The sequence below is a fragment of the Indicator indicator genome, chromosome 10, assembly GCF_027791375.1.
Source record: "Indicator indicator isolate 239-I01 chromosome 10, UM_Iind_1.1, whole genome shotgun sequence".
In the NCBI taxonomy this organism is placed as follows: domain Eukaryota; kingdom Metazoa; phylum Chordata; class Aves; order Piciformes; family Indicatoridae; genus Indicator; species Indicator indicator.
The window spans coordinates 34,589,513-34,611,673 of record NC_072019.1 but is presented as its reverse complement, the minus strand read 5'-3'; the positions used below and the strand labels follow the sequence as shown (position 1 = coordinate 34,611,673).

At 46.5% G+C, this 22,161-nt stretch overlaps 1 protein-coding gene across 4 annotated transcripts in view; it reads right to left on the bottom strand.

The window, feature by feature from the left end:
- Nucleotides 1-22,161, bottom strand: part of OSBPL9 (oxysterol binding protein like 9) — a 97,143-nt gene that overhangs the window by 53,269 nt on the left and 21,713 nt on the right. For all 4 annotated transcript variants that reach the window (XM_054384587.1, XM_054384588.1, XM_054384589.1 and 1 more), the window contains one exon: nt 20,671-20,749. In XM_054384587.1, coding sequence (XP_054240562.1) covers nt 20,671-20,749 — 79 coding nt within the window. The remainder of the gene's footprint in view (nt 1-20,670; nt 20,750-22,161) is intronic.

Sequence of the window (22,161 nt, the reverse complement as noted above, 5' to 3'; positions counted from 1 at the left end):
CTTCTTCCCAGGTGCAGGATGAGGGAAGGAGAATCAGAAATTCACAGAAGAATTTTTCCCTGATGCCTCTCAGCCTTTCAGTGGAGGGAGACAGGTTTTTCCAGCCTCCCTGCACAAAAGCCCATCCGTATCCAGACTAGCCCTGCACAGTTCACTGCAGCAGATCCACTCCCTACACACTAACTGTGCTGCACTAACAGAGCTGTCAGGAGGGACACCACAGCTCTGTGCTGGTGATAGATGGGTGAGAACACTTGCTGCAAGTCTACCTAAGGAGGTGGCCTCACAAAGCAGTGGGGCAAAACCTCCACTGCACACAAGGTAGAAGTTTAAGCTTAGTTTGAAATCTAGAGCTAACAGTTCGAAGGGGGAACTTTAGCCTAGTCCCTTACTGCAAAGACTTAAATTACCATTGGATGTAAACCAAAAATAATGACAAGGTCTATAGAATTCATTGGACTGCTAATGGGATAGAGAGCAGAGGCATAAACAGTTCTTGCTCTCTTTTTTTCTTCTTCTGTTGCTGCTGCTTGCAACTTCTCTCTCTTCTTTGGCCTTGCCAGGGGATCTGTTTTGACTACTGTGTGAGGTAATAGGAAAGAGGGAGGGAGTGGGGGAGCACTGAACTGGTTCCCTGAATCCATCCAGGGGGGTCAAGGAGTTTCTGTATTGTTTATAAATTGTAAATATATCTATAGAGAGAGTACATCTGTTGTATGTTTTGTACATATTCATTGCATTTCATGTTTCTAGATTGTAGTTTGCTTGTAAATAGAAGCTTCATTTGCTTCTATCCCAAACTGAGCTGGTCTGGCAATTTTATTTTGGGGGTAGTTTTTCTCCATATTAGTTGGGAGGTAATTTCAACCCACCACATCTAGCTAGGTTTTTCTTTAATACATATTTTCCCAGATACTCCAAGTCAATCCCTGTTCATTGATCTTTTAAAACTGTGAAGTGTGATCAATTGCCATAGTCACTCTGGTAATGATACCATTAACCTGTACAAATCAAAAGGACACATCATGGAAAGTGACTGCCTGAAGTGCTCTCCTATGCACAAAGGAAGTCTGCAGGAAGTTAAGTAATTACATGTAACTTGGAACAGCAGGTAAATAATTTTCCTGCAGGAGCTGCAGCAGGTTTTAAAAAACTGCATTTTACCATTAAGTAATAGTCTCCAAAATTCATTAGAAATAACTTCTGAGCTATGCTTAGAAGCAGGGGTTCTTTCTAGTAGTTCTTCTAATTTAACTCAGAAGCTGAAGGAGGCGCTGAGGACAAGTTTATAATGCAGTGATGGTGGCCAGGATGGAGGGACAGGAGCCCTGTGCACTCTGCCCAGATGGCTGCATTGAGCAAACACATTCTGCAGTGTGCAGGTTATACATTTTCACATTAGGTAGAGGCATGCACACACCTGGGAGTTTCAACAGCACAGCTTACATGTTAACTCTAATTTCAATTACTGAATCAGTCAATTCCAATCTGATGTCTTCTCCTCAGACAGTAATTTCAATGATTATTAGCTTCTCTGCTTCTGCTTACCAAGAACAAGCCCCTCTGCCCAGTCCTGGCACACACATTAATCAAGCTTATGCTTCTCAGCCCATTCAACACTGAACACATCACCATTTAAACATACAAAGTATGAACATGTAACATACACAGTTACCTCTGCTGATAATCTACCCATTCATAAAATACATCACTGCTTCAACTTCTCAACTGTGTGTTCAAAGTGGCAGTGATTAACATATTTCACTGTGTGTAGGGTTTCTTGGGTCTGTTCTCTGGTTTTCTGTGGTGTGTTCTTTCTGTTTTTTAATCAACCATCTCCTGGTCCCCAAAAAAAGAAAATCTTGGTGGTGGTCAATAGAGTTAAATCCAGCTGGCAGCCAGGCACAAGTGGTGTTCCTCAGGGCTCAGTGTTGAATCCACTTCTGTTTAACATCTTTATTGATGACCTAGACGAAGACACAGAGTGTGTCAGCAGTAAGTGTGCAGATGACACCAAGTTAGGTGCAGTGTTGATCTGCACCAGGGGAGGGAGGCTCTGCAGGGGGACTTGGACAGATTGGATCCATGGCCAGCATTACCAGGATGAGCTTCTACAAGGCCAAGTGCCAGGTCCTGCACTTGGGTCACAACAACCCCAAGCAATGCTACAGGCTTGGGGCAGTGTGGCTGCAAAGCTGTCTGGCAGAAAGGGACTTGGGGGTGCTCATGGACAAGCAGCTGAAGAGGAGCCAGCAGTGTGCCCAGGTGGCCAAGAAAGCCAAAGGCATCCTGGCTGGGATCAGAAATGCTGTGTCCAGCAGGAGCAGGGAGGGGATTGTCCCCTGGGACTCAGCTCTGGTGAGACTACACCTTGAGCATTATGTCCAGTTTTGGGCACCTCAATCCCAGAGAGATGTGGAGGTGCTGGAGGCAGGGCAGAGGAGGGCAAGGAAGCTGTGAAGGGCCTGGAGAATAAATCTGATGAGGAAAGACTGAGGGAGCTGGGGATGGTTAGTTTGAAAAAGAGGAGGCTGAGGGGAGACCTCATGGCTCTCTACAACTCCCTGAAAGGACCTTGTGGAGAGGTTGGTGCTGGTCTGTTCTCGCAGGTAATTAGAACAAGAGGGAAGAGTCTCAAGCTGCGAGTGGGTAGGTTTAGACTGGACAGCAGGGAGAAGTTTTCCATGAGAGGATTGGTCAGGGATTGGAATGTGCTGCCCAGGGAGGTGGTGGAGTCCCCAAGCCTGGATGTGTTTCAAGGTGGTTTGGATGTGGTGCTTGGGGCTATGGTTTAGGGGTGACCCTTGTAGAGTAGGGTTCTAGGTTGGACTTGGTGATGCTGAGGTACTTTTCCAACCTGAATGTTTCTGTGATTCTGTGATCTTACTGGGATACTGGGAGACAAGCTGCTGAAGAGGTAGATGTAATTCACAGGGTACAAAAGTCGTGAGTTCCAATTTTTTCCCCACTATTATATGAATTGAATAAAAAAGGAGTAATCAAGCTGCAGAGCAGTGAATTAATCCTTGTATTTGCAACAGACTTCTTACGACCTTCCATATTGCCAGCAAAAAGAGGTCACTGTATTAGTTCAACACTAATCTCAGTGTACAGTAGCCCATTAATAAAGGGCTCAAATACGTCCAGAGAAGGGCAGCAAGGCTGGGGAGGGTTCTGGAGCACAGCCCTGTGAGGAGAGGCTGAGGGAGCTGGGGGTGTTTAGCCTGGAGAAGAGGAGGCTCAGGGCAGACCTCATTGCTGTCTACAACTACCTGAAGGGAGGTTGTAGCCAGGTGGGGGTTGGTCTCTTCTCCCAGGCAAGCAGTGACAGAACAAGAGGACACAGTCTCAAGCTGTGCAGGGGGAAGTTTAGGCTTGATCTTAGAAAGAAGTTCTTCCCAGAAATAGAGATTGGCCATTGGAATGGGCTGCCCAGGGAGGTGGTGGGGTCGAGGTCCCTGGAGGTGTTTAAGAAAAGCCTGGCTGAGGCACTTAGTGCCATGGTCTGGTTGATTAGGTAGGGTTGGGTGATGGGTTGGATCACTTGATGATCTCTGAGGTCTCTTCCAACCTGGTTGATTCTGTGATCCTGTTATCACAGTAAGGCTTGTAGATGAGCCACTGATGGAACAGAGAAGGCTTGCAGGACCAGGGAAGATCCAGAAACCAGACAAGCAGCACAGTTCCAAATCTGATCTGACTTTCCCCTGCTCAGAAACAATCTTTGGAAGCTTCTGTTCCTCTGACAGCCCCTTTACAAGGGCTTTTTCTACCCTAGCTAAGCAGAAGGAACAAAGCTGCATTTCTCCCTCATGTGCTAGACTTTGCAAATGTTGGCAGGGCACGAGCAGTCCTTGGGCAGAACACGTGGATCTCATCAACACCACTGCTAACACAAAGTCTCAGCCACAATAAAGCCAGGAGCACTGCAGGGGAAGCCTGCTCCCTGCACAGAAACATGCAGCACTGCAATCTTGTAAGCACTCTGCTCTGGGCTCAGGCCATCTACCACCCACAGCAGATCCCCCTGGCCCTCCTCCACACACTCTTCAGAAAACCTGGGGGGAAACAGTAGGATGCAGTTTTTGGTAAAGCAGCCTGTGAGAAAGACACTTGCAGATGACACCAAGTTGGGAGCAGGTGTTGATCCATTAGAGGGCAGGAGGGACCTTGCCAGGATGGACAGATGGCAGAGTCCAACATGATGGCATTTAACAAGCCTAAGTGCCAGGTGCTGCACTTTGGCCACACCAACCCCATGCAGTGCTGCAGGCTGGGGACAGAGTGGCTGGAGAGCAGCCAGGCAGAAAGGGACTGGGGGTGCTGGTTGACAGCAGCTGAACATGAGCCAGCAGTGTGCCCAGGGGGCCAAGAAGGCCAATGGCATCCTGGCCTGGATCAGCAATAGTGTGGCCAGCAGGACAAGGGAGGTCATTGTACCCCTGTACACAGCACTGGTTAGGCCACACCTTGAGTACTGTGTCCAGTTCTGGGCTCCTCCACTTAAGAAGGACGTTGAGACACTTGAACGTGTCCAGAGAAGAGCAACAAGGCTGGGGAGGGGTCTGGAGCACAGCCCTGTGAGGAGAGGCTGAGGGAGCTGGCGGTGTTTAGCCTGGAGAAGAGGAGGCTCAGGGCAGACCTCATTGCTGTCTACAACTACCTGAAGGGAGGTTGTAGGCAGGTGGGGGTTGGTCTCTTCTCCCAGGCAACAGTGACAGAAGGAGAGGACACAGTCTCAAGCTATGCCAGGGGAGGTTTAGGCTGGAGGTGAGGAGAAAGTTCTTCACAGGAAGAGTGATCTGCCCTTGGGATGTGCTGCCCAGGGAGGTGGTGGAGTCACCATCCCTGGAGGTGTTCAAAAAAGCATTGGACGTGGCACTCGGAGCCATGGTTTAGTTAGTCATGAGGTGCTGGGTGATAGGTTGGACTTGATGATCTCTGAGGTCTTTTCCAACCTTGTTGATTCTATGATTCTATGAAAACTTGTATTAAATCTAATCAGAATGGCTCCTGTGAGATTAGGTGCAAGCTAAAGCTCTCTAATGGTAAAAGCAATTTAGAACTGAACAGCTGCCAAAAGATCACTGGTGGGGAAAAAAAATAATAAAAAAAAAATCAATGGCAACATTCAAAAAAGAGCTTAGCCAATACACTCAGAAACTATTTCTGGGAAAAGGCTATACACAATGGGCAGAGATCATTATCCACCCAGCTAGCTATCCAAGCTAGTTTTCATTTAAAGAGGGCAACTTTGGCCAAGGAGAAAGCTCCACTATCTGTTCATCTAAAAGGTCTTGTGGTGGGTTGAAATTACCCCCCCAACTAGTTTGGAGAAAACTACCCCCAGAATAAAATTGCCAGACCAGCACAGTTTGGGATGGAAGCAGATGAATATGTACAAAATCTACAATATTTACATGGAATTACAATTTATAAACACTACAAGGACCCCCCTGAACAGAAGCAGGCGGTTACCAAGAGCTTCCCCCTCTCTGCCCTCTTCCCCACTGTACAAAGGGGGGGGAGAGAGAGAGGAGAGAGAGGAGAGATGGGAGAGAGGAGGAAGAGGAGAGAGAGGAGAGAGAGGAGAGAGGAGAGAGAGGAGAGAGAGGAGAGGAGAGAGAGGGGAGAGAGGGGAGAGAGGAGAGAGAGGAGAGAGGGAGGAGAGAGGGAGGAGAGAGGGAGGAGAGAGGGAGGAGAGAGGGAGGAGAGAGGGAGGAGAGAGGGAGGAGAGAGGGAGGAGAGAGGGAGGAGAGAGGGAGGAGAGAGGGAGGAGAGAGGGAGGAGAGAGGGAGGAGAGAGGGAGGAGAGAGGGAGGAGAGAGGAGAGAGAGGGGGAGAGAAGAGGAGGAGAAGAGGAGAGTAGCTGTTAGTACTTAGCCACAACAAGAATGCAGCCAAGGTCAGCAACAGCCAAGTAAGTACCACCAGCTGGTATCAGCCAGAGCAAAGAGCTGAGGAAGAGACAGAATAGTTTACACAATTAACTTTATGTTAGTTAGCACACCAATGGGATTGTTTAGACCTTATTATTTTCCCTTTACATCCAATGGTAATTTATTTACCTTCTACCACTTTCTACTCAAGATCTGTGGAAAAATTCCTAGGCAACAGCCTAAGACTGTCACAGGTCTATGATGCACATGACATCTTATCCACTCTGCATCAGCAAATGCTGGAAGCTTTCTTCAGCAGACAGGGCACAAGAACACTGTTCATTAGTCCTGTGTCTCAAGTATCCTGAAATTCACTCCAACCTTTTTCACAGTTTGTTCAGGCTCCATCTTTAAGTTAATTCCCCTTCCAGTTCCTATAGGAACTGCCAACATATTTGGGGTAAGGCAATTATTATCTACTCCAAGGAATTTCTCTAGGATCTGTGCTTATATAAAAACAGAGGAATGATCTCTGGTCCTTCCTAACACAAAACTTCTAGAAAGAGAGGAAGGGCAGGGGTCAAGAGAGTTATTTCTTCCCAGGCTGACTCAGTCTACAACTACCTGAAGGGAGGCTGTAGCCAGGTGGGGGTTGGTCTCTTCTCCAGGCAACAGTGACAGAAGGAGAGGACACAGTCCCAAGCTCAAGGGGAGGTTTAGGCTGCTGATGGGAAGAAATTCTTCACAGAAAGAAGAATTGGCCATTGGAATGGGCTGCCCAGGGAGGTGGTGGAGTCACCATCCCTGGAAATGGCATGAGATTTAACAAGTCTTAAGTGCTGGGTTCTACACTTTGGCCACAACAACCCCATGCAGTGCTACAGGCTGGGGACAGAGCAGCTGGAGAGCAGCCAGGCAGAAAGGGACCTGGGGGTACTGGTTGACAGCTGCTGAACATGAGCCAGCAGTGTGCCCAGGTGGCCAAGAGAGCCAATGGCATCCTGGCCTGCATCAGGAATAGTGTGGCCAGCAGGAGCAGGGAAGTCATTCTGCCCTGTGCTCAGCACTGGTTAGGCCAAACCTTGAGTCCTGTGTCCAGTTCTGGGCTCCTCCATTCAAGTAAGATGTTGAGTTGCTGGAAGGTGTCCAGAGAAGGGCAACAAAGCTGGGGAGGGGTCTGGAGCACAGCCCTGTGAGGAGAGGCTGAGGGAGCTGGGGGTGTTTAGCCTGGAGAAGAGGAGGCTCAGGGCAGACCTCATTGCTGTCTACAACTCCCTGAAGGGAGGTCATAGCCAGGTGGGGGTTGGTCTCTTCTGCCAGGCAACAGTGACAGAACAAGAGGACACAGTCTCAAGCTGTGCCAGGGGAGTTTTGGGCTGGATGTGAGGAAGAAATTTGTCCCAGAAAGAGAGATTGGCCATTGGAATGTGCTGCCCAGGGAGGTGGTGGAGTCACCACCCTGGAGGTGTTTAAGAAAAGCCTGGCTGAGGCACTCAGTGCCATGGTTTGGTTGGTTAGATGGTGTTGGGTGATAGGTTGGACTTGATGACCTCAAAGATCTTTTCCAACCTGGTTAATTCTGTGATTCTGTGGAATAACAGAATTCCACAAGACAAGTAAGAAACAGTGAGACACCTACAAGAGAAACACCTGCCACTTAAAAACATTAAGGTGTGTCTTCAGCAATTCCAATTCTGTTCACACTAATTAGAAAAACAAATGAAATAGAGGAGGCCACTACACTACACAAAAGTCATTGTGGTTCTGAGGTGTTAATGCAATAGTTACCTTGTCAGCTGCAAAAACAAATTGCACTAGGGCATCAACTATCCACACAAATGCCAGTGCTGTCTGCAATGGGGAGAGCACCAGCAGTCCCTATGCTTTCCTCTAAGTAACACAATCATAAACTGCATTAAAAAATGAGTTAAGCAGTGAACATTTGCACATGGAACCAGCTAAATCCACACAGAGCAATATATTCCCTGCCCTATGCAAGGGATGAAAATTGAATGCAAATTTGCCATGATTATGTCAGTTAAGCTCTTGTTACATTTTTGTAGCAGAATTAGTATTTATGAGCCAGATTACAATTTGTTTCCATGCACTTAACCTTTCAGTCCTCTGTGCCTATTGTGCATCCATCAGAAGGTGTCTGTGTAATTGACTCTGACATCTTAGGCATGTCTGGGACCACCACAGGGTACTTCACACAATCACAGTCCCATCCCTGACTAGTTCAGAACACACTCAAGAAGTATGCTATTACATTGCAGTGAGATTTAATGTGCTAATAATATTCTTTAATAGGTGCATGTTTGGTGATGGCTTGTCAAGATAGCTCAGGAGATTATTTTAACAGCCAGTATATACTAGGAAAAGCTTCTGGACTCTTTCCTAGAGGACGGGAGAAAAGTATTTATTTTAACTAGGAGAAAATGCTAGAAAAAAAACCCAAACCACTAAAGACAAGAATCATTGCTTCTGCTGAGGAATTTCTGTAATTCAGAAAAATTCTACTTCACAACTGCTGAAGTAGTCACTTATCACAGGCTCACAGGATGTTAGGGGTTGGAAGGGACCTCCAGAGATCTTCCAGTCCAACCCCCCTGCCAGGGCAGGACATAGAATCCAGCACAGGTCACACAGGAACACATCCAGATGGGTCTTGAAAGTCTCCAGGGAAGGAGACTCCACAACCTCTCTGGGAAGCCTGTTCCAGTGCTCTGGGACCCTCATGTTGAGGTTGAACCTCCTGTGCTTCAGTTTATATCCATTGCCCCTTCTCCTATCCCAGGGTGCAACTGAGCAGAGCCTGTCCCCTCCCTCCTGACACCCAGCCCTCAGATATTTATAGACATTTATTAAATCCCTTCTCAGTCTTCTCCTCTCCAGACTGCACAGCCCCAGGGCTCTCAGCCTCTCCTCACCAGTCAGTGCTCCAGTCCCTTCAGCATCCTTGTAGCCCTCCCTTGGACTCTCTCCAGCAGATCCCTGTCCCTGGGGAGTCCAGAACTGGATGCAATATTCCAGGTGAGGTCCCAGCAGGGCAGAGTATAGGGGGAGGAGAACCTCCTGGATCTGCTGGACACACTCCTCTGAATGCACCCTTTGAATTGCCCAAACTGCCCAGTCAGATACAGCAGGGGGGGATTGTAAAGAGTTCTGTTGGGTGGGAATGAGAAGGCAAACAAAACGCAACAACACTGAACGCTCTCAGCCTCTGACAATTTCCCAAACAGAGAACACATTTTGCAGTTTTTAGACTTCCTGTAATATTTACTTTGTTTGGAAGAGATTATATGTGTTTATATAAGCTATAAAGCTGGAAGGTGTCCACAGAAAGGCCACCAGGATGAGCAGAGGGCTGGAGCTCCTCTCCTATGAGGACAGACTGAGAGAGTTGGGGTTGTTCAGCCTGGAGAAGAGAAGGCACCCAGGAGACCTTCTTGTGGCCTTCCAGTGTCTGAAGGGGGCTACAAGAAAGCTGGGGAGGGACTCTTAGGGTGTCAGGGAGTGACAGGACTGGGGGGAATGGAAAAAAACTACAAGTGGGTTATTGGATGTTAGGCAGAAGTTTTTCCCCATGAGGGTGGTGAGACACTGGCACAGGTTGCCCAGGGAGGTGGTGGAAGCCTCATCCCTGAAGGTTTTTGCAGCCAGGCTGGATGTGGTTCTGAGCAACCTGCTGTAGTGTGAGGTGTCCCTGCCCATGGCAGGGGGGTTGGAACTGGATGATCCTTGAGGTCCCTTCCAACCTAACAATTCTATATTAAATATTAAAGTACAGCATCAAACAGATAACCTTTTTTTTTCCCTCCTATCCTAAACTTGGTAACATCTAAAGATTAGCTATAAACAAGTCTAACAACTCTGCTCCACCGTACCGCAACCACCCCCAGCATTTCTAGGTCATGCACAAGCAGCCCTTGGAAGACAGCATACACCAAGCATGTCACCTCAGAATTAGCACACTGTTATTAGAATCACAGAATCATAGAATCAGTCAGGGTGGGAAGGGACCACAAGGATCATCCAGTTCCAACCCCCCTGCCATGGGCAGGGACACCTCACACTACAGCAGGCTGGCCAGAGCCTCATCCAGCCTGGCCTTAAACACCTCCAGGGATGGGGCCTCAACCACCTCCCTGGACAACCCATTCCAGGCTCTCACCACTCTCTTGGGGAAGAACTTCTTCCTCACATCCAGTCTGAATCTCCCCACTTCCAGCATTGTTCCATTCCCCCCAGTCCTGTCACTACCTGATATGCTAAAAAGTCCCTCCCCAGCTTTCTTGTAGCCCCCTTCAGACACTGGAAGGCCCCAAGAAGTTCACCTCAGAGCCTTCTCTTCTCCAGACTGAACAACCCCAACTCTCTCAGTCTGTCCTCATAGGAGAGGTGCTCCAGCCTGCTGGTCATCCTCGTGGCCCTAGTGCTGGGCTTTCCCCCAACACCCCCCGGTCTGTACCAGGGCATTAGGATGAAAGGAAAACCTCAAGAATCAGTTTCTCAAAATCACTACACTGCTTATAACTATGCCACACCATCACAAAATGAAATGCATCTTTTATTTTCATTCACTGTGACCTACTAGCAGTCAGTAAAAAAAAAAAAAATCCATTACACTCAGAGAGTCAATAGAGACAATTATACAGCCTTCACTCTGACAAAATTGCCACTGATTTGTATGCCAAGTGCCTGTATTTCCTCAGCCCACTGCACAACTAATGCAGTGTCTTTACACACAAGTAATCAGCTGAAAGAAATGAAATTCTGACTCTACTGGAGCTTGATAGGAGTTTTGCCACCAATTTCAGTGGAGGGAAATGGTATCACAGAATTAACCAGGTTGGAAAAGATCTTTGAGGTCATCAAGTCCAACCTATCACCCAACACCATCTAACCAACCAAACCATGGCACTGAGTGCCTCAGCCAGGCTTTTCTTAAACACCTCCAGGGGTGGTGACTCCACCACCTCCCTGGGCAGCACATTCCAATGGCCAATCTCTCTTTCTGGGACAAATTTCTTCCTCACATCCAGCCCAAAACTCCCCTGGCATAGCTTGAGACTGTGTCCTCTTGTTCTGTCACTGTTGCCTGGGAGAAGAGACCAACCCCCACCTGGCTACAACCTCCCTTCAGGGAGTTGTAGACAGCAATGAGGTCACCCCTGAGCCTCCTCTTCTCCAGGCTAAACACCCCCAGCTCCCTCAGCCTCTCCTCACAGGGCTGTGCTCCAGACCCCTCCCCAGCCTTGTTGCTCTTCTCTGGACACGTTCAAGTGTCTCAATGTCCTTCTTAAACTGAGGAGCCCAGAACTGGACACAGGACTCAAGGTTTGGCTTAACCAATGCTGTGTACAGGGGTACAATGACCTCCCTTGTCCTGCTGGCCACACTGTGCCTGATGCAGGCCAGGATGCCATTGGCTCTCTTGGCCACCTGGGCACACTGCTGGCTCATGTTCAGCAGCTGTCCACCAGCACCCCCAGGTCCCTCTCTGCCTGGCTGCTCTCAGCCACTCTGTCCCCAGCCTGTAGCACTGCATGGAGTTGTTGTGCCCCATAAAGTGGAAAAGTTATGCATAAAAAGGGCTGTCCTGTGCCTAAATAAATGTCTTTTAAACATCACTGAAGGCCTTTCAAACCATAGAAAAATTCAAGATGAAGCAGGGTTTCATCAAAGCCTACCAAAACAGGTTCCTTGCTTAGAAACACTGTCCTCACATCTGGCAGCAGGCTGATCATTGTCTCAGTGCCTTATTTCCTCTGTATCAGAAATCTGCAGTTGTCACAATCATCATTCTCTCTTCTGTTAACCTTCCTCCTGATGCCATTCTCCACCTACACATATAAATCAATCCTCCTTCTCTTCTGCAAATTTTTGACCTGCTCAATATCCCCGTGCCTACAGAATGTTCTGTGCAGTTACAAGACAGAAAAACCTAATCTTGTCCAAAGACAGAGCATCAAACGGTCTCCTGCGTGCAATGTACGAGTAAAATCAATCTGTAATCTTGAGAAAGCAACTAAACTGCTGCTCCATTATTACCTAAGCTCAAATGGCTTTTGCAGCAGGCTTTGTGATCAGCCCATAAGCACATCCTCAGGTGGAAACCCATCCAAAAAAGGAAATGCATGGGCAAGGTGTTCTGAGTTGTCTGAGGTGCAACCTGCAAGTACCTGAGAATTTACTAGAAAATGTCTGTATTTCAGTATCAATAACACTAACAATAAACAAAGCTGTATACAGTGTATGCTGTGGAAGTGGCTGTCAAGGTATTGTTTGCATTTAAAGGCCATTGGATAGCTCAGAAACTACTAGGGTCAAGTACAAACTATGGCTTAAAAATATTATGGCTTAAAAATAAAAATCAAAGCAGAAGAAAAAAAATATAATTGTTTTCCTTAGCCAGGAACAGAGTTCTTCACATAAAACATCACACTCACGTTTGTTGCTGCTTACAATTTCTTGTTAAAACAGAAGGAAAAGTGTGGAACTTCTCAGCATCTCCTTATAGTGAGATCTTTTCTGACCATCTCTCCCCTTCCAAAACAGAATGGTTCAGGCTGGAAGAGACCTCCAAAGCTCATCCAGTCTGACCTCCCTGCAGTCAGCAGGGACATCCCCAACTAGATCAGGCTGCCCAAGGCCTTGTTGAGCCTCACCTTGAATATCTCCAGGGAAGGAGGCTCAACCACCTCCCTGGGCAACCTGTTCCAGTGTTCCACCACCCTCATAGTAAAGAACTTCTTCCTGATATCCAATCTAAATCTGCCCTGCTCTAGTTTGAAGCCATTGTCCCTTGTCCTGTCCCTGCAGGCCTTTGCAAACAGTCTCTCTGCATCCTTCCTGTAGCCCCCTTCAGGTACTGGCAGGCTGCTATTAGGTCTCTCCAGAGCCTCCTCTTCTCCAGGCTGAACATCCCCAGCTCCCTCAGCCTGTCCTCATAGCAGAGCTGCTCCAACCCCCTGAGCATTTTCATGGCCCTCCTCTGGACCCTCTCCATCAGGTCCATGTCCTTCCTATCTTGAGGGCTCCAGCCCTGCACGCAGTACTGCAGGTGAGGTCTCACCAGAGCAGAGCAAAGTGGCAGAATCACCTCTCTGGATCTGCTGGCAGCACATCTTTGGATGCAGCCCAGGCTGTGATTTGCCTTCTGTGCTGCAAGCTCACACTGCCTGCTCCTGTCCAGCTTCTCACCCATCTGCACCCCCAAGTCCTTTTCCTCAGGGCTGCTTTCTATCCCCTCCTCCCCCAGTCTGTATTGACAGTGAGGATTGTTCTGGCCCAGATGCAGGACCCTGCACTTGCTCTTGTTGAACCTCATGAGGTTCACCCACCACCACCTCTCCAGCTTGTCCAAGTCCCTCTGGATGCCATCCTGTCCCTCTGGTGTATCGACAGCACCACACAGCTTGGTGTTATCTGCACACTTGCTGATGGTGCACTCAATCCTCCTATCTATATCATTGATAAAAATATCAAAGAGCACAGGGCCCAGTACAGACCCCTGAGGGACACCACTGTCACTGCTCTCCATCTGGACTTCAAGCCATTGAGCACCACCCTCTTGATGCAACCATCATATATGTACAGTTGAGATTCTAGATTCCTGTTGATTCCAGAAGCAATGAGAGATAAATACACAGCTTCTTGTGGAGGAAAGAAAAAAAGAACGCCCCTGGACACATCACACTCACTACTTCAAGGAATTCTTTACTACTGTCAAGTTTAATATACATTTTGAAACCTGCTACTTCAGCCTCAAGAAATAGAAAGCCAAGAGGTGTTTCTATATGACCATAAGACCAGAGTGCACACAGCCCCACTGCAAACAGCATTCTCATGGAGGGATCAGGAACCAGACCACCTGGGACGGGACACTGCGGCTGCAAGAAGGACCTGCAGGCAGCAGCAGGAGCAGAGCCATGCACCATTCCCTGTGCTCTGCTCACAAGTTTCAACTACTCAAAACACGAATAGATGAAGGAGAGAGCAAGACTTCAAGACCATACTGCAAAACCTAAATCTAGTTCTAGTTCACCAAGGAATCATAGAATCATAGAATTGTTAGGGTTGGAAGGGACCTCAAGGATCATTCAGTTCCAACGCCCCTGCCATGGCCAAGGACACCTCACACTACAGCAGGTTGCTCACAGCCACATCCAGCCTGGCTGCAAAAACCTCCAGGGATGAGGCTTCCACCACCTCCCTGGGCAACCTGTGCCAGTGTCTCACCACCCTCATGGGGAAGAACTTTTTCCTAACATCCCATCTGAATCTACCCATTTCTAGGTTTTTTCCATCCCCCTCAGTCCTGTCACTCCCTGACACTCTACAAAGTCCCTCCCCAGCTTTCTTGTAGCCCCCTTCAGATCCTGGAAGGCCACAAGAAGGTCTCTCCTCAGAGCCTTCTCCTCTCCAGACTGAACAACCCCAACTCTCTCAGTCTGTCCTCATAGGAGAGGAGCTCCAGTCCTCTGATCATCCTCATGGTCCTTCGCTGCACACATTGAAGCACCTCCAGATCTTTCTTGTAATAGGGGCTCCAGAACTGGACACAGTACTCCAGGTGGAGTCTCATCAGAGTGGAGTAGAGGGAGGAATTTCCAGTTTGGTCAGGGAGGAGAGGATGAGATTGAGCTCAGAGCTTTGTGGTCAGTTACCAGGAGGAGAACAGGTAGCTTAGCTCTGATGTAAATGTACAGAGAGGCAAGGCTGGAACTTCACTCTTAACATAGCTGCTCATCCTCTTCTGGGACATTAAAGCCACCACTGGGCACAGCAGAGAGGAATTCAACATCACTGGACCCCCCCCAAGTTCTTCTTGATAACATATTTTGTCTTGCTGTAATACATGGCCCTGTTCTAAATGGTCTGTAATCTTCAAACACTGTGGGGTTTTTCTTTGTTGGGTTTTTTGTTTGGTTGGTTTGGTTTTGTTTGAGTGTTTTTTTTTTCTCTTCACATCTTCCTGTCATCACCTAGCTAGAAGCTCTTTCCATTTGAAAAGTCCCTATTTCTCTCCTTCCCATCACTCAGCTGCTCTTTCTGTCTCTTACAGACATCACTGAAAAACCCAGCACAGACCCAGATTCCACACCCAAACCTCTTGCAAGGCATTTTTCAATAGCAAATTAAAAAACCTCTCTCAACTTTTTTTGGAGGAAAAGGCTGCCACTGTGTAATCTGATAGACTAAGTGCCTCCCTCTGCTACAAGGGCAATCTGTGTCCTGACATCTAGTTGGTGGACAATGCTAAGGTTTTGTAGAGGGCTATAAATATTGACTATTTCCCCAAGCAGTGGTGAGACACAGATCTAAAGCCATTATACTTCATTTTGATACTTAATATAAATATTTAAAATCTCAGATTCACAGAATCATCACAGAACCAACCAGGTTGGAAGAGACCTCCAAGATCAGCAAGTTCAACACATCACCCAACCCTACCTAGTCTACCAGACCCTGGCACTAAGTGTCTCATCCAGGCTTTCTTAAACACCTCCAGGGACGTTCACCCCACCCCTCCCTGGGCAGCCCATTCCAATGGCCAATCTCTATTTCTGGGAAGAACTTCTTTCTAAGATCAAGCTTAAACTTCCCCCTGCACAGCTTGAGACTGTGTCCTCTTGTTCTGTCACTGTTGCCTGGCAGAAGAGACCAACCCCCACCTGGTTGCAACCTCCCTTCAGGGAGTTGTAGACAGCAATGAGGTCTGCCCTGAGCCTCCTCTTCTCCAGGCTAAACACCCCCAGCTCCCTCAGCCTCTCCTCACAGGGCTGTGCTCCAGACCCCTCCCCAGCTTTGTTGCCCTTCTCTGGACACCTTCCAGCATCTCAACATCTTTCTTGAATTGAGAGGCCTAGAACTGGACACAGGACTCAAGCTGTGGCTTAACCAGTGTTGAGTATAAGGGTAGAAGAACTTCCCTGCTCCTGCTGGCCACACTATTCCTGATGCAGGCCAGGATGCCATTGGCCTTCTTGGCCACCTGGGCACACTGCTGGCTCATGTTCAGCTGCTGTCGACCTGTACCCCCAGGTCCCTTTCTGCCTGGCTGCTCTCCAGCCACTCTGTCCCCAGTTTCTGATACTGCTCAGCAGCTAAGGCCTTTGGGGACCTCAGTACATCCTCAGTGATAGCTGTGTCCCACATCCCTGCTTTTACAGCATTAAAACAACCCCTTTCTGTGCACATCTCCCTCTTCCTCAGCAGTCAAGAATAAAGCAAGAAACTGGGGCAGGATGGGCAAGAAGGAGAAATGCAGCTTCACCACCTGACAGCATTGATTGCAGGAGAGCAAGTTGCACAGCAACATCCATGCTTAATTTCTCCAGTACTTTTGTGGCAGAATTAGGAAAGGAAAGACAAAAGCTAAAGCAAAATCATCTCAGATCAATGCATTGGACTGCTTCCAATACTTCAGTCCTCTGATAACACAAAACAGTGGAACAAGGCTGATTTGCCTGCCAAGGAACTCTGCTGCAGGTTGTAAAAATAAGAGCTGGGTTTTCAGGGTAAGAGCTGAAAAATCTGAGTTCCTGTTTCTGCTTACAATATGTGTCTTTAGTGAATTATTTCAGTCCAAATAAAAGCCATTACTGCCTCAGGTTAGGCAGCAATTCAAGTATCAAGAAGACAAACAATATTCTTGACAGACTACCTTGAACATCATGTTCCCACTCTTGAATTCAAGCCACAAAGATCTAGGGAGCATAAAGAGCAGCTAAGTGATAGGAAGGATAGAAATAGTGACTTTCCAAATGGAAAGAGCTTCTTGCTAGGTGATGACAGGAAGATGTGAAGAGAAGAAAAAAACCCCTCCCAAACAAACAAAAAAAGAAACAGCCCCCCTCCCCCAGTGTTTGAAGGTTATGGACCATTTAGAACAGGGCCATGTATTACAGCAAGACAAAATATATTATCAAGGAGAGCTTCCTGACAGGAAGGTGCATTAGACTGTGAGTATTATCCCAAATGTCTTGCAGAAACTCAAATGGATTTTTGCATCTAATCTTAAGAAACCCATAATGGAGTGCTTTGAGATCTACCTAAGTCAGAAGCCTTAGAATCAAGCCATGAAACTGGGTATACAGTATGACCAAGCAAGGACCAACTGGGAGATTAAATCCATGACTTTGGAATACATTTTCAAACTGCTGTGGACATTCTATCTCTCTCCTCCCCCTCCAGCATGAACAGGCATCAATAGAGTCATATGGAGCAATAAAATAAAGGGAAAATGTCTGCTGGGCACTCTGGCAGAGCTGAAGTTAAGCTGGCAGGAAACCCAAAACATGCAGCTTGCTTTATTGTCCATATTAATTCAATCCACTTCTTCCCTCTATGCCCAGACACTAAGTGCATGGATGCCTTTAGATGTGTACACAATCACTATTCAGCCCCTGCATCTTCTTTGTATTGCAAACATTTTGACTTTTACTAACACTCAAACAGGGATGGCCTCTAGGAAGCACAGCTGCTGACAGAATAGAGGGAGACTGTCAGAGGCAGCAACAAAATGCAAACCACACACTGGAAAGACTCACAGAATCACACACAGAATGTTAGGGGCTGGAAGGGACCTTGAAAGCTCATCCAGTCCAACCCCCCTGCCAGAGCACAAGCACCTATGCCAGGTCACACAGGAACACATCCAGGAGGGTTTTGAGTATCTCCAGAGAGGGAGACTCCACAACCGCCTGGGCAGCCTCTTCAAGTGTTCTGTCACCCTCACAGGGAAATAATTCTTCCTCCTGTTTCCATTGAACTTCCTGTGCCTCAACTTCCACCACTGCCCCTTGTGCTGTCATTGGGCATCACCCAGCAGAGCCTGGCTCCAGCCTCTGGGCACTCACCCTGCACATCTTTATCAACAGCAATGAGGTCACCTCTCAGGCTCCTTTTCTCCAAGCTCAAGAGCCCTCAGCTCCCTCAGGCTCTCCTCGTAAGGAAGATGTTTGTGGCTCTGCACTGGACTCTCTCAAGCAGTTCCCTGAGGTCCTTCCTGAACTGAGGGGCCCAGAACTGGAGACAAAACTCCAGATGCAGCCTCACCAAGGCAGAGCAGAGCAGAAAGAGAATCTCTCTGACCTACTAACCACAGCCCTTCTAATGCACCCCAGGATGGCATTGGCCTTCTTGGCCACAAGAGCACATTGCTCAGAATTTACCAAGAGCCAGTGACAGGCAAATATTAGATGGAGACGTTGGAGGTTTACTGCTTTGGAAATTCAGTTACACACACATGGGAACAACAACCCTGTGAGAAGCTGATCAGGCATCTCGAAATGACTTCTCTGCCCTTCATCTATAGAGTGTTAAGACACATGTGCAATTTTGAGAAACTGGCAGTAAGCAAAAATTAATGAATCCAGTAGGAAGTTTTCCCTTCTTTACTCAATTTCAAATTCTGTCACTGCCTGTCAGCAAAATTTCACTGAGGCCGAAGAAAATTGAGGTCTTCACTAATCAGTACTTAAAGCCTGAGGACAAGCTTTGGAGCCTGAAAAATAAACTGCTTCAGTGCAGGTGCAACCCTGATTTAGACACAGGTCAGCAGATCTTTGGAATACTGATATTTTAAAGCTCTGTTGTTTTCCCAGCTAGGCTCCAGGTTGTTTGAATCTCTGCCTATCCTTAAGATTAAAGGCAGGCAGTAAGAAGTACGGAAGAAATTGTACCTTTAAAAAAGTTGCCATTTCTGCAGCAGTCTTCCCCTTTACAAGGCTTCTTTCATGAAGAGTAAATGCATTTATAGCTGTGGTTATTGCACAGAACAAAAACTCTGTCTGGATCATGTATTAAAACAGCCTTAGAAATGATTTGTGGAGAATACTGCAGGTTTTCCTGGGTTATTCTGTACACAGTATTTACATTATCACCCATTCCCCATTTATGACTGACAGCAACCTGCATTTTCCACAAATTGAAGCCTGTGAAATACTGAATTAATCTAATGAACAAACATTTTCTATCTATGTGACATAAGGGTTGCATGAAGTAGAGATACATTTACAGTAAGCAGAAGAACTACAGATGCAGTTCCACAGAGCTGTTTTATACTGAAATGTCCCAGCACTAATATCTCCCCCTGGCTTTTTACATTTTTACTCTACAGACACAATCACTGATACTGCTCTTGTATCATTAAAATTTCCTGGACACCAAGGATATTATCTTCATAACAGAAAAATGGTGGGGAAGACCTTAGTTCCCCACTAAAGGAGCACACACAAATCCTGACCTGATATGAAATGCATAGAAATTGAGATTATAAAGCATGAGATGTTATCTGGTATAGCTGGTGTTCAAAAATTATCTATATTACTTAGAGCAGCACATGTATCAGATACGATCAGTTTTCAGGCATCTGATTACTCCAAGAAGAATATAGCTTGTAAGAAATCAGTGCAAATAACACATCATTAAAGAGGCTTATCTTAGGAACTAAAGATGAGAGATTTCTAGATTTACCTGTATCAAGTTCTCAAATATTCAGCAGTATTCAGCTTCATAGTATTGAAAGGCTGCCACAGTACAGCCTCCCATTACTGCATTAGCAATTACCTTGCATTTTATCCTTGGGAACAGCAGATTTAAGTACTGCTGTGTGCTCAGCATTATGAAGCTATGTTTGTGAGGCTTAATGCAGTGAAAAGCCAGTCAGTGCACAGCAGCAGCATGTAGGAAGAATTGTAGCACAAGGAATACAGATGCCAGTGACAATATGGGGTACAATTAATATTTATCATTAGATACATTCCCCCCAGCACAGCATTATTAATGACATTAATGGTAACTCCCGTTTCCAAATCACTGACCACGATACAAGACAGGTTACAGAATTCTCCCAGTGCATATAAATGAACATGACTGCTTTAAATGCTAACGTGCCTCTGGGATATTTACAGTTTCCAGCTCCATGCAAAGCAATTAAATGATTTAGTCACTGCATTCTGTGCAGAAAAAGCAAAAGGACTAACTAACAAACGTTAGTTGAAAAACATTTTCATCCCACTTCCCTCGGATTTGAACGCTTGGCAAAGAGGTTCCCCAGTCAGCATTATCACAGCACCCCGAGCTCCTGCTGCTGCTGCTGCTGCTGCTGCAGATAAAACAATGTATAAGGAGTAAGATAACAATGATAGAGCACCTTACCCTTTCTACCGGTGAACCATAGCATGCAATGACGGAACATAGCAGTGACAGATGGCATTGGTGTTAGTAAATGGGAATAAAAGGATAGCAGCAGAGAAATGGTGACTGGCAGACAAGACACAGAAATGTAGATGGAATGAACGCAAGCTGGTTAAGTCTTGAATCAAAGCTCCACCTTTAAGGCAAATGTTGCCTCTAGTCTCCTCATAATAGAGCATTAAGTTCTATTGGGATACAAATTGCAACCTTCAGACCAGTCTTGATTCTCTTCATAGGGAACGGCACAATCGCATCTTGATACCGGAGAGCAGAAACAGTTTGTAAGCAAAACCCATCAGCAGAAGCCCATTACTTTCTCCCCTGGAGTGATTTATTCTTTACATTTTTAATCTCCAAATCCTGCCAGAGCTACAGTCTTTTTCTATCACGTATGTATCCACTGCAGATGCAAAATCCCTGCCTAGCCTGCAGCACTCCTGGATCCAGAACGTTCTCAGCATGCTCATTCACGCTGTTCTGCTGCCAAACATTTTAAATCATCCATCAAACACAAGTGCAATCCATTCTAAGGAAAAAAAAAACCAAACCAAAAAGCCAACAAACAATCTCTTCTTTCAGCTCACCCTGAAAATGGAAGGTTTTCTGATCAACAGTTATGGTGAAGGTGCTGTCGTCCTCATCGTCTATACCAATCACAGCTCCCTGTGAAACAAAGAACAAAATCCTGATAAGGCAAGCAGTGACATCAGCAGCACACACTCTATCACTACACCACTGGCATGTAAAAAGCATCAGCAAATTAGAAGCAAACAAGAGCAGAAGGAGTCTCTGTTTAGTCACAGGATGCAAGTCAGTTCTTAAAATGATATTTTTAGTTGCAGGGAAAAAAAAAACAACAAACAAAAAAAAACCCCAAAACCGACAACCAAACCCAGGAGTTATTTGTGCAGCTGTGATTTTCCAGCTAATGGAATGCAGCTTTGATCTGTGCAGTGGAGGTGGCATCAGGCTACAGCATCACTACAGCAAACAGTTTTCCACTACGTTCCACCTTATGCTTTAAAAAGGAGTGAGGAAGCAATATTTTACAGGTGCTCTGCATGTATCAAAATACTAATTTGTAGATACTCTGTAAAAAGAAGCTCTTGACCTGATTTCATCTGCCAGTCTATTAAAAAAAAAAAAAAATCATGGCAGCAGAATGAATTTGGTGCATCGTGTCATAGTACACTGCATGATTTGATTTGCAGTCCCTAAGTAAATATTATCAGTAAGGCAGCAGGAGATATCAAAAGCTTTGTCTTCTAATTCCTCATGAATTATGAGAAGCAAATGCAAATAAATTGCAGAATTAAAGGCCATCTGTGCTTGGCTATTTACAAAGCTGTCCACACCTTCACTCCTGCCTCCACAAACAATAAATAACACTGTTTCATCCAGGAGAAGACAACGCTGAAAAAAAAAAAAAAAAAAAAAAAAAGAACCACTCCAGGCTTCTGCCAGCTCCAGCAAATTCCAACATTTACTTCAGAAAGCACCACTGGATTTGCTCAGTTTCTCTCCTCCACTCCAGCAGACACAGCACCTATTTTATCTTTCCCTCTCCCACAAAACTGAGAGACAGCCCTGGGAGGTGCACTTATTTCAAGGGTAAATTCCACCTTTACTCTCACAGTAAACAGCAAGTAACAATAGAGCATCCATTCCAACAGGAGCTCCATTCCATTCAGCCAAGAGCAACTACAGAGTAGGGGGGCAGCTGTGTATCAGGCTGGCCAAAACATAAGGCTATGGGGCAGAAGGAGCTGAATCAAACTTACTCTTGCACATTCTTCATACCCTCTCTGTGAGGTTTCTGGCTCATGTATGGCTGAGACCATCTCAGGCACCACAAGACAGGTTAGAAGAAACAGGTCCTGTTTCAGAACAGGACCAACCATGTGTAATTCAAGGCCACACAGCAGGAAAGGAGAGCTCCAAACTGGTTTTTATTTCCTTCCACTCCTCCAAAAGAGTATCTTCCATATAGGCTTTTCAAGCACAGCTCTGAATTCAGCAACTGAATATGTGCAAGCAGTGTGCCCAGATGGCCAAGAAAGCCAAAGGCATCCTGG